Source organism: Pipra filicauda, unplaced genomic scaffold (assembly GCF_003945595.2).
Source record: "Pipra filicauda isolate LSUMZ 115617 unplaced genomic scaffold, ASM394559v2 scaffold247_size1415610_pilon, whole genome shotgun sequence".
Classification (NCBI taxonomy): domain Eukaryota; kingdom Metazoa; phylum Chordata; class Aves; order Passeriformes; family Pipridae; genus Pipra; species Pipra filicauda.
Window position 1 is genome coordinate 306,526 of NW_024104362.1, and position 12,354 is coordinate 318,879.

General features: G+C 44.8%; 2 protein-coding genes, 1 long non-coding RNA gene and 1 other non-coding gene across 7 annotated transcripts in view; 2 read left to right on the forward strand and 2 right to left on the reverse strand.

The window, feature by feature from the left end:
* Window positions 1-7,190, reverse strand: part of XPOT (exportin for tRNA) — a 28,959-nt gene extending 21,769 nt beyond the window's left edge. The window contains exons 1-4 of one of the 3 annotated variants that reach the window (XM_027721186.2): window positions 6,146-6,272; window positions 3,753-3,865; window positions 2,663-2,796; window positions 927-1,009 (exon numbers count right to left, since the gene is read on the reverse strand). In XM_027721186.2, the coding sequence (XP_027576987.1) occupies window positions 927-1,009; window positions 2,663-2,722 (143 nt within the window). In that variant the 5' untranslated portion in view covers window positions 2,723-2,796; window positions 3,753-3,865; window positions 6,146-6,272. Of the gene's footprint in view, window positions 1-926; window positions 1,010-2,662; window positions 2,797-3,752; window positions 3,866-6,145; window positions 6,273-7,100 lie in introns of those variants that run through there. The other 2 variants (XM_027721185.2, XM_027721184.2) reach the window with 2 other exon arrangements.
* Window positions 7,191-7,265: 75 nt separating this feature from the next.
* Window positions 7,266-10,890, forward strand: RPL18A (ribosomal protein L18a). Of its 2 annotated transcripts, none has more exons than XM_039381916.1 (5): window positions 7,266-7,319; window positions 7,833-8,012; window positions 8,585-8,714; window positions 10,220-10,329; window positions 10,743-10,890. In XM_039381916.1, exons 1-5 carry the CDS (start codon window positions 7,281-7,283, stop codon window positions 10,833-10,835), a joined length of 552 nt encoding a protein of 183 aa, XP_039237850.1. In that variant the 5' UTR covers window positions 7,266-7,280; the 3' UTR covers window positions 10,836-10,890. The 2 variants fall into 2 exon arrangements, with proteins under 2 accessions (XP_039237850.1, XP_027576991.1); XM_027721190.2 differs by lacking the exon at window positions 7,266-7,319 and adding an exon at window positions 7,331-7,408.
* Window positions 9,338-9,469, forward strand: LOC113987997. Its single transcript, XR_003540749.1, has one exon. It is a non-coding gene; the product is annotated as a small nucleolar RNA SNORA68 (small nucleolar RNA).
* On the reverse strand, window positions 10,602-12,349 carry LOC120323371. The gene is made up of 3 exons (XR_005563742.1): window positions 12,129-12,349; window positions 11,531-11,883; window positions 10,602-11,333 (listed from the first exon to the last, which is right to left on the reverse strand). It is a non-coding gene; the product is annotated as an uncharacterized LOC120323371 (long non-coding RNA).
* Between the last annotated feature and the right edge of the window lie 5 nt (window positions 12,350-12,354).

Here is a 12,354-nt window from a genome sequence, read left to right on the forward strand (position 1 = left end):
GTTAAACTAATATTTACGCTTGATATTAGCCTTTTCTTTTCTACAGCCACCTATTTGTTATGCTTTGATTTCAGTAATGAACGTACAAAACTACAATACCGACTGTATCCTGCCTTTATAAAAATCTGCCAGGCTTCAATACTATGTTTGAGGTCCACTAGTACACCAAGTGCAAGTTGTACACTGCATCTCAAAAATCAAAGGTGAAGACAAACTGAGGCATACATTAGGAAGGTACATTACGTATGCTATATAATCTATATGACTTTATCTTATTATCTAAACATTTTAACAACCATAACAGATTTTTTTAAAAGATTATAAAATCCTGTTTTCTAATATTGTGTGGTTTTACTTACTGCACTGTTGGAATCAGAAGTTTTGATGAATCATTTACAAAAAAGTATTCACTATAAATTACTGCTGTTATTCAGGAGATATTCACCCCTCATTTTCCTTCCAACCTGAATTATTCCGTAATACAGCGACAACCTAGTATTTTTTATGTAAATACACAGTTTTGTGCAAAAATAACTGAGACTACACACTCTTTGCACCTTGAAAAATGGGATGGCCTACTCCATAGAACAGGGACAAGAACTACTTATGGGATTACTACATATAAAACCTATGGTCTCCCAGTGGGCAATTTTCAGCACTCCTTCTTATGGGATAAGATAACACACTCTTTTCCCCTGGATTTCATAAAGCAGCAGTCTTTAGGCTACTAGATTAATATGGAGTTTAACTTATACACTGTTCTTCCTTGAAAGGCATTATACAAAGGCCACAGATCAACTATGATACTAAAAATAGTACGAAGACCATATTAACTTTTAACAATTTACAGTTTGTCTAATATGCTGCACAGGTAAATCTCAGCCACATATATTAGTAAGAAAATAAGAAATTATTAGCTACATTACCTGTATATACTCTGAGCTAATGCTTCTGCACAGACTTGCCAAGCATCCTGAGATATCTTAAGCTGCTCAAAGTAGGCTAGTGCCTGCAAAAAATTATCTTTAAGTTTCATTTAAAAAAAGAACAAAGCACACAGCAAGACAATTAATTTACACCTGGCCTCATATTTAAACAGCTCTTCTTCAAAAAAACAGCACTATTTGGATACATTCAAGTATTTATATGGCTCCCTAATTACTTTAATACAGGACTGATTTTTTCACCTAATATGACAGGTACTCATTTTCACTTCACCTTCAATACAAATATTTTTGTTACTTAAATAGAGAAGTCGTAGAATCAGAAACGCTGAGGTGTGATGGAACCTCCAGAGACAGTTGACTAGAGAAACTTGCTCAGGGCCTTTCTATTTAGGTGGAAGTTCACATCCAAATTAAAATTCCTTCCACAAATTCTAAAGAGAAGGTGATTTAGATTTTTCACTGAAAACAATTATTTTTGTTATACCACTTTGCCTGTATCCAACACCCCAAGCTTAAGAAACATTCAAACACTGGCCACTTGGACAACTGTCAGTTTAGAAATCTACTACAGAAATCAGAAAAAACTTCTACTAAATTTTAGATAATCAAGTTGCTTATCAGTACTTCTAAATAGCTTTTGACAACAGTTAATTTGATTCAATTGCTTTGGCATTTAGTGTGCCTTGTAATACCAAACAGTAAAGTAAGTTATGAAACAGAGATTATAATTATTCAGAAATAAGTTCTAAAATAAGAATTCACTTCCTGTAGTTAGTACTTGTGATTTTCCTAAACTTAACAGTTTTACTAGAAATGGTTTGATACTTCCTTTATGTTACATCTTACATGATGAGTGAAAAGGTAAGTCCCCTTCTGCTATGAAATATTTCAAAACTGGGCAGACTACATCAATAAATCTATAAGCTTCAAATTTTAGCGATATTCTACTAACAGAACACTAAAGATGCTATATCTATCCTTCCAAAAAGGACAAATACCCAGAATGAACACATATAATAGGCTGCTTAGTAATACTGCATCAAACCACATTTGTAACTTTCTTATACATTCTAGAATTTCTTTTATGAACACAAAACCATGGTATTAACATCCCCATTTCTGAAAGATTTTACTGGAGATTCTCTTGTAGATTGTTGAATCAACTTGGTGATCAGTAAGCAGAGATAATTACTCAATAGTTATATAAATAGTAATGTCTTTTCATAGTAACTGTTACCCACACACTATGACTACTTTCTTAAACTACAACAATACAAGCTGCACTACAGCTGAAACCACACATTAATTAAAAAGACACTAAAGCTAGGTAATCCATCAAAATAATAATTAAAAAACACATATAAGAATCAAAAGGGCAACTTCAAGCAATCTGTTTTCTGTAGCTGCTTTTCGTTCAGTGAGAACCTACATAAGGAGATGAGCAACAAGTACAAAGAATTGAAACGACTTAAAAAGTCAGAGTCCAGAAAAATAAACTCTATGCATGTTAAGTGTAACTTCACTGAATTGATAATACATGACCGTCAGCTTACATGTTTGCAACATGACTTTGTGTTACACTTGCCACCACAAACCCTATGCGCTGGTTAACAGAAAAAAAAAAACCACAACCCCCCCCAACCAAGAAAACATGAAGCTTTTGCACGGGAACAGCACCTCCAGTTACTAGAGAGAAAAGGAAGTTAATTACATACTCTTTGCCTGAAGTCTGCATCAGCATTTGGGTTTAGCCCTAAAAGGGCCTGTTCATCCATTTCTACTGCTATACTCTTTGTTTCCTGCTCCTAACTGGTTTGCCCACTTCTTCTAGAGGGGAAACTACAATCATCTGCAAATAGAGAAAGAAAAATTTTATTTACTCAGCAAAACAGGAACAATTAAAAACAGGACAGCAACAACCGCAAGTTTTCCCACAAACATGAAGCACACAGTATGTACTCCAACTGAACATGAATGGACATACTTCCGATACAGATATCAGCATTTTAAGTCCTTCAATCAACTTTTCACAGTACTATATTTCTTACTGAATAAGGCGATTTTTAAGTTTCCATATATTTCAGTTCTCTTGAAAAGAGTTAACATCATCTGAATTAACAGAGAAATGGCATGATGTGTATTATTCAACCGAAAGACTTAAACTCAAATTTCAAGCATGCAGAGGTTTCAGCAAGCTACGACATAAACATAAATCTGCTACTTTTTTTCTGCTGTATTTTTCCCCCCACCACAAACTTAATTGCGAAAAAAATCTCTACTCATCTCTAATATTGTTAAGATGCCTCATAATCCCCTAGAGGGGCAAAGCTGTTAGGAGGTCTTTCTTCTAAAGTAAGCACACATAACAGAAGTGTCTTAGAAATTAACCACAAAATACACCATACTGAGTTGTTAACAAAGTTTTCTGTTCCTACTACTGAGTGCTGATTTACTAGCAATGATTTTTATTTAGAAAATTCAGTGTAAAATTAACAAGCGAGCTAGGCAAATGTTCTAAAGATGACATGCCTCTTCAGGCTGTTCTGCAATGCTCTGGTAAAATGCAGATAATTAAAAAAAAATTAAAATAACCTCTGTCAAATTGTAGGATGTCGTTAGACAACAAGAGGGGACAAAACCCCATCTATTCTTCAAATCCCTGCCCCACCTCCCCCCCATGGTACCACAGTTAATTAGGCCTGAAATCAGGCCTTGTTATATAAGTATGTAGGAGGTAGGGGAAAGGAAGAGACAAGAGGAAGAGATGAAATACAAAAGGGCTGTGGTTTGAAGCTGCCTACATACCGATAGGTAGTACTTCTAATTTCTTAGTATTGCGTGTCTTCTGCACGCTCTCTCTACTGTTCACCCTCCCCCACGGGAAGAAAGGTGGCAGTGACAACTCACAGCAAGCAGGACTGAAAAGGAGAGCCCCAAATTTAATGTGGTGACAGACTTTTCTATAAAACTCAAGACAGAATACACTATACCAAAGTGCATAATGAAAAGCAACTTAATAAGTAAAACTGAGTTCATACAAAAAAATAAATTGCAGGTTTCAGCAGCATAGAAACCAGAAAGTCTGGAACAAAGAGATGACTCGTGGCAAAAGAAGCCTCACACACTGCCTTAGTGATTCCCCTCGGGCAGAACCTTCAGGGATTAAAGTTGCTTTGCCAAGCCTTCTCCCTCTGCATCCCCAGCCCCCAATCTGTTTTCCACATAATCAACATCCAGACCAGCCAGATTAAAATAAAGGAAAAACGATTTTTTTTTTCAACAGCAACTCATCAATAATGACACAAGTAAAATTATTTAATATACAGAAGCATTTTTTCCATATTTACCTGCTGATATCACTACATTACTACCTTTTGGACAGATGATCTATCAAACACGTATTCTCTTCACCTGTTATTACTAACAGCAATACCAATCAGTTCTACTAATTTTATAAGTGCTACATGAGCATATTTAAAATTTCAACTTCTACCATATAGCCTTTTCTAAAGAGTTTCATCCTGATGACCCACCTCTGAAAGACAATTGAGATAAGCTATCTGAATGAGCCTTTTGAGAAAGCTAATAAAATAACTTTTCATGCCTCTGGTTTTACTCAAGCAGACAGCCTTTCACCACAGCCGGTTACACTTTGAAAGCAAAACTGAATTGTGATTTTAATAGTACTCACAATTCACAAAATCCATTACAAAATGCACTCAGCTATAACATCAAGTATGTCATTAAAGCAAGTTTTATTTATAAAAACAATCAATAACATTAATACTTAATATGCACCTGTGTAGACAGTATTGTCTTTTTTACTTAGAGATGATTTTTTGTTAAGCAGTACACCCATGTTAGGTGGCAAATTCATCTTACTACAATTAGGAGGGTGCAGTTCCTTAACAAGGAAGTCATACAGGTATGTCTCATCAGGATAGTTCATTCCCTTTCACTTATTAAATACTGAAAAATGCATTTGCTAGTAGAGAAAAGCAGGGGAAAAAAAGAAAAAAGGCAACTCACTTTGCCCAGTTAATAATGCAAACGTGGTCAAGGTGCGTAACTTCGGTCCAGATATGCCCCAATAATAAAAGCATTCAGAGCATTTTAACTACAGGTGCTAAGCACAGGAGCAATTAAAGCATACTTCATTTGCAGCACTCATTTTAGGTATTTACAAGAGCGTAATAGCACAGGGGGAGCCTGTGACATGCCTCATTTGAATTCCCTCAGTTTTCTCTCTAATGAAACAAAGACAACAAAATTAATCTTTCACAATTTTTTTTGCTGTTTTGCTTGCAGCAAACCTTGAGCGTATTTACAGACTCTCAGGGTTCTAGAGCCTTCACGCTGACCTAACACGCGGTTAGAGCGAACAGCTGTGTAGCTATTGCTACTTCGAGAACTTTTCAACCGGTCTAGAAACTTTTTCTTTCTGTAAGTGACATATTAGGTCTTCATTTCAGGCACATTCTTATTGGCAGGAATTCGCCGTGAGGAGCAAGGCCTCCTTGCCCCCGCCCCAAATTCGGTCAGGAGCCCGGTCTCCCGCGGCTGGAGAGCCAAACGCGGCTCCGCAGCCCGGCCGGGGAGGGCGATCGCGGCATCCAGCTCCGCGACGCGGACGCCGGGGCCGCATCAACCCCTCCAGCCCCGTCCCGGGGCCGCTGCGAGTGACCAAGCACTCGGCTCTCCTGCGGCGGGGAACCTCCGCTCCCACCACGCCGGGACGGGCGGAACATGGAAGTGCGGGGAGGTCCCTCCCTCCCCTCTCGCTGCGGTCCTACGATTTCTTCCTTCCCCCACCAGAGCTACAGCGGAGGGACGGCCACGGAGGCGGCAGCTCCCGCGAACAGAACCGCACCGCAGGCTACTGCGCATATTAGCAGAGAAAAACACCGATATTTTTTCGCGGTTCCCGGAGGGTGGGCCCGGCGGGGAACAGTCGGCTGCGCCCCCGCCGCCCCCCAGCAGCAGGGCTGGGTGAGCACGGAGGCGGCGGTGCCTCCCCCCCCCCCGCCCCTGAGCCTCTTGGCCAAGGGGGAGGCGGCGCCGGGCTGAGGGAGCCGGCCGGGGGACTCACAGGAGCCCGCGGGCGCCACCAGCTCAGCCCACACCGCCCCTTCCCCGCCGCCGCCGGGCTGAGTCACCCGCGCCGCGTGTCGCGTCCTGCCCGCGCCCCCCGCCCGTACCTTCCTGGTCAGTGCTCCATCACCGCCGGCTCCCGCCCACCTCTGCGGCTCCACGGCCGCCACGAGCACAGGGAGCGGGCCGAGCCGGGCCGCGCCGCCTCAGCTAGCGGCGGGAGGAGGAGGAGCGAGACCGCCCCTGTCGCCAAACCGGCCGGGCGCGGCGCACGCCGGGATGCGCCCCCGCCCCGGCCCCGCCGCTCCCTGGGAGTCGTAGTCCCACCTCCCCCTTCGGTACCGCCAGCACTGCTGTAAAACCGACCGCACCGATGGAATAAACCGGGGCTGCCCTGCAAATCGTGCTGTGTCAGCAGCAGCAGCGAGGCCGGGCCTAGCCACTGGTGCGAGCTCCGCAGTCGCGACCGGAGCGACTTATTCGGGGACGCGCACGGGGAAGGGCCCGGGCTGGCGCAGGCTTGTCCGCGAGGAGCGATCCAGCAGCTGCCTGCACATGTGGCACTGGGCTCCTGCGCCAAGGGCTCAGCAACGACGCGGCGCGAGTGGGACTTGGCGTGATCAGGCGCCCGCACGTCCGTAAGGAGCCGGTTTAAACGGCCGGGACCTAAATGGGAACAACTGCAGCAATACGCTGCAGTCATTTACAAGCCGTCCCAGCACTGCTGCTGTTACAGTATCTTTCAACAGTATCAAAACCCACTCTCGCCCCGCGGCTACGGCAGCGCAGCTCCCGAAACCGTGAGGCGCACAGCGCTCGAAGACCCTCGCTCTTCCCCCCAGCAGAGCCGCTGCCCGCGCACGGTGCGCTGGGGACCGAGCGCCCGGCGGGACCAGCCGCGAAACAGATCCCCTAGAACTGAGTGCGGGGAGGGATCCGCAGGGGTCAGCCCTGCGCGCCCGGCTACCGGCTCGAGAGGAGCGCGGTGCCTCCGCCTGCAGCATGCCTGCCACGTCCCCCGCGGCAACGCGAGCAGAACCAGCGGGAGAAGGAGTCACGCACAGCCAGGCCGCCCATTCGAGTCCGCGGGCACGGTTCCGGGAGAAGGGCCCGGGGCACCGCAGGCCGCGCGGCAGAACGAGCGTGGGCCGGGCTGGGCCACGTGGATCCGCTAGCCCAGAACCCACCGCCACCAGCGGAGACTGACAGCTGCGCCCTCCAATCGCGCTCTGCTCCCAGCCAATGGGCAGCGCGCACGGCCGGGGGCGGGCCCGGAGGCAGGTGAGTGACGTGAGGCGGCGGCGCACGCGGCCGTCCCTTTCCTTTCGTGCGGGCCGCGGCGGAGGAGCGCCATGAAGGCGTCGGGCACTGTGAGTGTGGGTCGGGGCGCGGAGGGCACCGCCGGCATGGGGGTGGCGGCCGGGGCCGACACTGAGGCAGCCGCGGGGAGGGCGGCGGCGCCGAGTTGCGGCGCTTGAGAGCGACGCGTGCTTGCCCGAGCGGCGCTGCCCGGCCCGTGAAGCGACGAGCGGCCCAACATGGCGGCGGCGCCGCTCCCGCCCGGCGCGGGCCCGGATCGCCGGCGGCACCGGGGGGAGATCCACGGGGAGATCTGTCCATCCGTGCGGCGGGCTCTCTGTGCCCTTGGATTGAGCTGTTCTCGGCGCGCTGTTCTTCTGCGGAGCCGCGGATCCCGCCGCGGGGTTGGCGCAGGGTGGGCAGGGTGTGGCGGGCGCGGCGGTGGCTCCGCGGCTCACTCACACTGCGGGCTGTCTGTGTTTCGTGTCCCCCCAGCTGCGGGAGTACAAGGTGGTTGGGCGGTGCCTGCCCACGCCGAAATGCACGACCCCTCCTCTGTACCGCATGCGGATCTTTGCTCCGAACCACGTCGTCGCCAAGTCCCGATTCTGGTACTTCGTCTCTCAGCTGAAGAAGATGAAGAAGTCTTCTGGAGAGATTGTGTACTGTGGCCAGGTGCGTGATTCCAGCTGGTGTATGTGAAAGGAATTTTTAGGAATTGCTGTTATTGGGACTGAGACTGAAATTCATTCATCCGTCAGTTGCTGTAAAAAGAAGTGAGAAATCTCTTTTTTGAAAGTGGTGGTATATGTCCTGTAAACTAAATAGAAACTTCCCAACATTTCAGAATTATCAACCATGTCACTAGTCAGCGCTGCTGTCTTATTCTTGGATTTGCTTCATTGGCCAGTATACCTTTTAAGAGACATCTGGACATTCATAGTAGTGGGAGAGTGGACGTTTATATGCTTATACTCTTCTGCCTTGATTGTTCTTACTTCAAGAACATTCTTTAGAGCTGAAGTCTTGTATTTTTTTTCCATGATGAATTCCTAAAACTCTACAGTCTGAATTACCCAGACGTAAATCCACTTATGCTGTTAGAGGTAAAGAGAGCAAAGAGTTGTTTTTGACAGTAAAACTTAGAACAGTGATTTCATTAGAGCTCTAAAATATTTATTCTTAAAAGTGTAAAGTGGCGATAGCGCATTGTCTCTAACCATTTTCATGCTCTTCTGTTATTCCAGGTGTATGAGAAGTCCCCTCTGCGAGTAAAAAATTTTGGTATCTGGTTGCGCTACGATTCTCGTAGTGGAACCCACAACATGTACAGGGAGTACAGAGATTTGACCACAGCTGGTGCTGTCACTCAGTGCTGTAAGTATCTGTAAATGAGGTATAAATGATAGCATCAATATATAACAGAAGATTGAATCTCAAACTGAGCATGAAGTGTGCTGACTTAATCCATAGTAAGATAACTAAAACACTGGAAAAATAAAGTAGGGGGTTGCCAGATAATTCCATGGTTGTTTATGTATGTATATGTGGAATCTTATTTGTTACCGGTCTTTATACAGTGTCACTGACTGAAAATATTCCCACTTCATCGTGGTGTGACTTTCTACAATTCTAGTAATGAGTTTTACCCTACAAACTGAGAGTATAATGATCAGTATAGTGATCTTTTAGGTGCTATATGTATTTCTTGCACTATTATTTATTGTTTTATGATAATTGAATATATATTGCAAAGTCTTGTGGAGAGAATATTTCAGATATCATGTGGAAAATACTAGCATCTGTCCTGTGGAGAGCAAGTAAAAAAAATCACAGGAAAAAAACTATAGTCTCTGTTACTCTAAGATCTCATTGTCTCAGTTCAGGGAGAATTAAAGGTTGACCTGATTTCAGTCTGTTTTGTGAAGTACTTGAGGGATAGAACATTTGTATAGCTGATGCTGTTGATATTTGACTCCACAGTGTTATAAACACTACAGAATGCACATAAAAACCCAAAGAATATTGTTCTTAATAATGATATTCTTGTCATGTGTGCAAATATTAAATGTATCTTGTCGCCTTTCAAAAGCTGAAGTGCTGTTGAAAGTGAAATTTAAGGTTCTACATTACTTTACAATCATCCCCGTTATTTAACATACTGAAGGACTGCTTAAGAGACCAAGAACCTTATTTATCATGATACAGTGACTGATACTTCTATGTTCAAGAATACTTGTGACAGGTAAGTTTTTAATAGGTATGTTAGGTCTTCGTGGGAAACATTATAAGCACAATAGTATTTCAACAGGCATATCTTGTGAAACTGGCTATGGACGTCTTGATTTGAAGGCAGCAATTTGCACTGCTGTAGGGAGGAATTTTCAGGTAGCCCATGCACAGATGGCTTCCTCTTGTTCTGAAAGCCTAAGCATGTGGGCTGAATATCAGATTCCATCACTGGTCAGTTTCAAGAAAAGTAAAGATATCCTCAGGTCCTACCTTTACTTGCACCTTCCAGTAATCATACTTCAGGGTTAATTCTGAATCACAGGAATTTTTTCTGTGCAAAAAATGAAATAGGCTCACATATATTTCTTCTATACATGTGTGCCTTCTTGAAATCAGGCAAGAATAATAAGATGGCACTTTCCGAGAAGAGTTTGGTAATGAGTTATTGGAAGAATTTGCTGCTGCCTGTTGGTTCTGTGATATTTGTACCATCACTTTACATATTAAATCCAGTATGATTTTAACTAGGGTTGATCAGAAATGTAGAAAGTTGTAGATGGCACTATGAACATTTCCTGAAAAGGCATTTATAAGATTTTTGAACAAAAAATGTCCTTAAGATTCAGTTTTAATGAGTTCTCTTGTTCCAGACCGTGATATGGGAGCCCGTCACCGTGCCCGTGCTCACTCTATTCAGATCATGAAGGTTGAGGAAATCGCTGCCAGCAAGTGCCGCAGACCAGCTGTCAAGCAGTTCCATGTAAGTGAACCAGCACTGCAGTGGCTGGTGGGTCCTGATCCAACACTGGACTGGAAGAGGGGAGCTATCTTGTCTGGTACAGGTTTGCTTTGCAGCCAGAAATAGGGAGGGAACCAAACTTGTATGCAGAGGTTTACAATTTTGGTATATTATGATCAAGGCTTCTAAAGCTAGAATTGTTTGGAAGAAAGTCACAATGAAGTGAATATGTGTTACAGTGCAGAAAACGTGCCTCATTTCTTTTAAAAATGCAAAATTAAGGCATCCCTGAAGGCCCATGAAGTATATCTAATTTGTGGATGCATTACTTCTCTGTGTGAGTTATTCATGGAATACGGCTTGGCTATTTATTGCAAACTGTTTTCTGTTATTTATCTAATACTCTATTAACGTAGAAACATTTTTTCTTGCAGGATTCTAAAATCAAGTTCCCTCTGCCACACAGAGTTCTGCGTCGCCAGCACAAACCGCGTTTCACCACCAAGAGACCAAATACTTTTTATTAAATACAAAAACATGCTGTCAACTCTGTGTTGCAATAAAGGTCTTACTTGAACCTTTGACTCCCAGTTGTCTTTTGGAGACAGTGTCCTGACTCTTTAGGAGTCGTCCCCCTCCTACTCTTTATTTTCTGTAAACCATTGGCAGCTTGCAATTTACAGCTGTGATTGTCTTGAACAGGTGAATGTTTCACATGCTGATTTAAATTACTAAAATATTCCATCAATAAACCAAATTTTAATAACCGACTTACCACGTCAGAGAAGTCTTACTGAGCATGTACAATCCTACATGCATTTTGTCTCTTCGGCACACTAAGTAAACAGTTGAATTCAGGAAGAAGGCAGCTTTTGGTGCATGCAGAATTCAGACTTGTCAACTTCACTTAAGCTGCTTCCAATTTTAAGCATTTAAAGCCAAAATTGTAGTTCTAACCTGAACTTTTTCAAGGATGTTACACACCACACCGCTCAGAATTAACTCCAGTATGCATACAGAGGTGCCTGGAAATGAAAAGTGACGGAGGGCTAGGCAGACTTACCTTTGTTATTAGATGAATGAATGAAAACTATGAAAATTAATTTTTACATCCAAACCCCATCCTTAATGTATAATGCCATAGTAAAAAACTTGCAGGCTCTGTGTAGTTAAGGTTAATTAAGGCTGTTTCACACATAAAGCCGGCGTTTGCATCTGATACCTGTTTTCAATGATGGTGTGTTTGGAGTATTTTCTGAACAAGAGGCAGTCAGCTGCCTAAGTTCGTACTTGGATCTTGCTGTTAGAGAACTGATGCTGTGCTTTAGATGTTTGCTTAAAGACAAATGCTGGCACCAGTAGAGTGCAGGGAAGTACTGTGCTGAGGGGAGCCTGGGAACGTTTTTATTCTGAGTTAGCTGGAGGGGAACTGTCTGTGTAAGGGCAGGTGGTTGTCCTGCAGAACTTAGACCTGTCAGTGCTGCCACAGCAGCCCCCCTTCCACAGCCTCACAGCCCTCTGGCTCAGCTTTGCGCCTTTCATCCCCTCCACAGGGAATCAGTTCAGGCAGCTCATCTGTCCAAAACACGAATGAAAAAAAATGGCATTAATTTGGGCAATCCACTACTTCCCAGTCATGAGGGAGGGGGGAACTATAAACCCAAAGTAGCTGGAGGGTCCTGTGGGACTCAAAGAGTGGGAATAAGGGCATCAGAACGACGTTGGTTTTTAGAACGTTTCAACTGAAAGAACGAAGCCCATGGAAACGGGCTTCAGAGTTAAGTTAAAGCACAAAATGTAACAGGCAGGGTGGAGGAGACCTCAGCAGGAACCAGCGCCGGTGTGTCCAGCCCGAAAACATCAACGCGCAGTATGTACGGGCGGATCTCTGGGGCTTCCGGGTCTTCCGAAGGCGGACGGCGCTGGAATACCGCCGAGCTCGGCGCTCCCGGTCTTTCCAAGCGCGGACACGGCTGGAACTCCGCCGGGCTCGGCGCTCCCCGTTTTCCCGTTGCCCCGCCCCGAGTACAGTGCGCCTCGCCCGGT

Coding starts and splice junctions, on each gene's coding strand:
- RPL18A (XM_039381916.1), top strand. CDS start 7,281: ATGGGCAGCGCGCACGGCCGGGGGCGGGCCCGGAGGCAG. Junction 7,320..7,832: donor GGGGGCGGGCCCGGAGGCAG/GTGAGTGACGTG, acceptor GTGTCCCCCCAG/CTGCGGGAGTACAAGGTGGT. Junction 8,013..8,584: donor AGATTGTGTACTGTGGCCAG/GTGCGTGATTCC, acceptor CTGTTATTCCAG/GTGTATGAGAAGTCCCCTCT.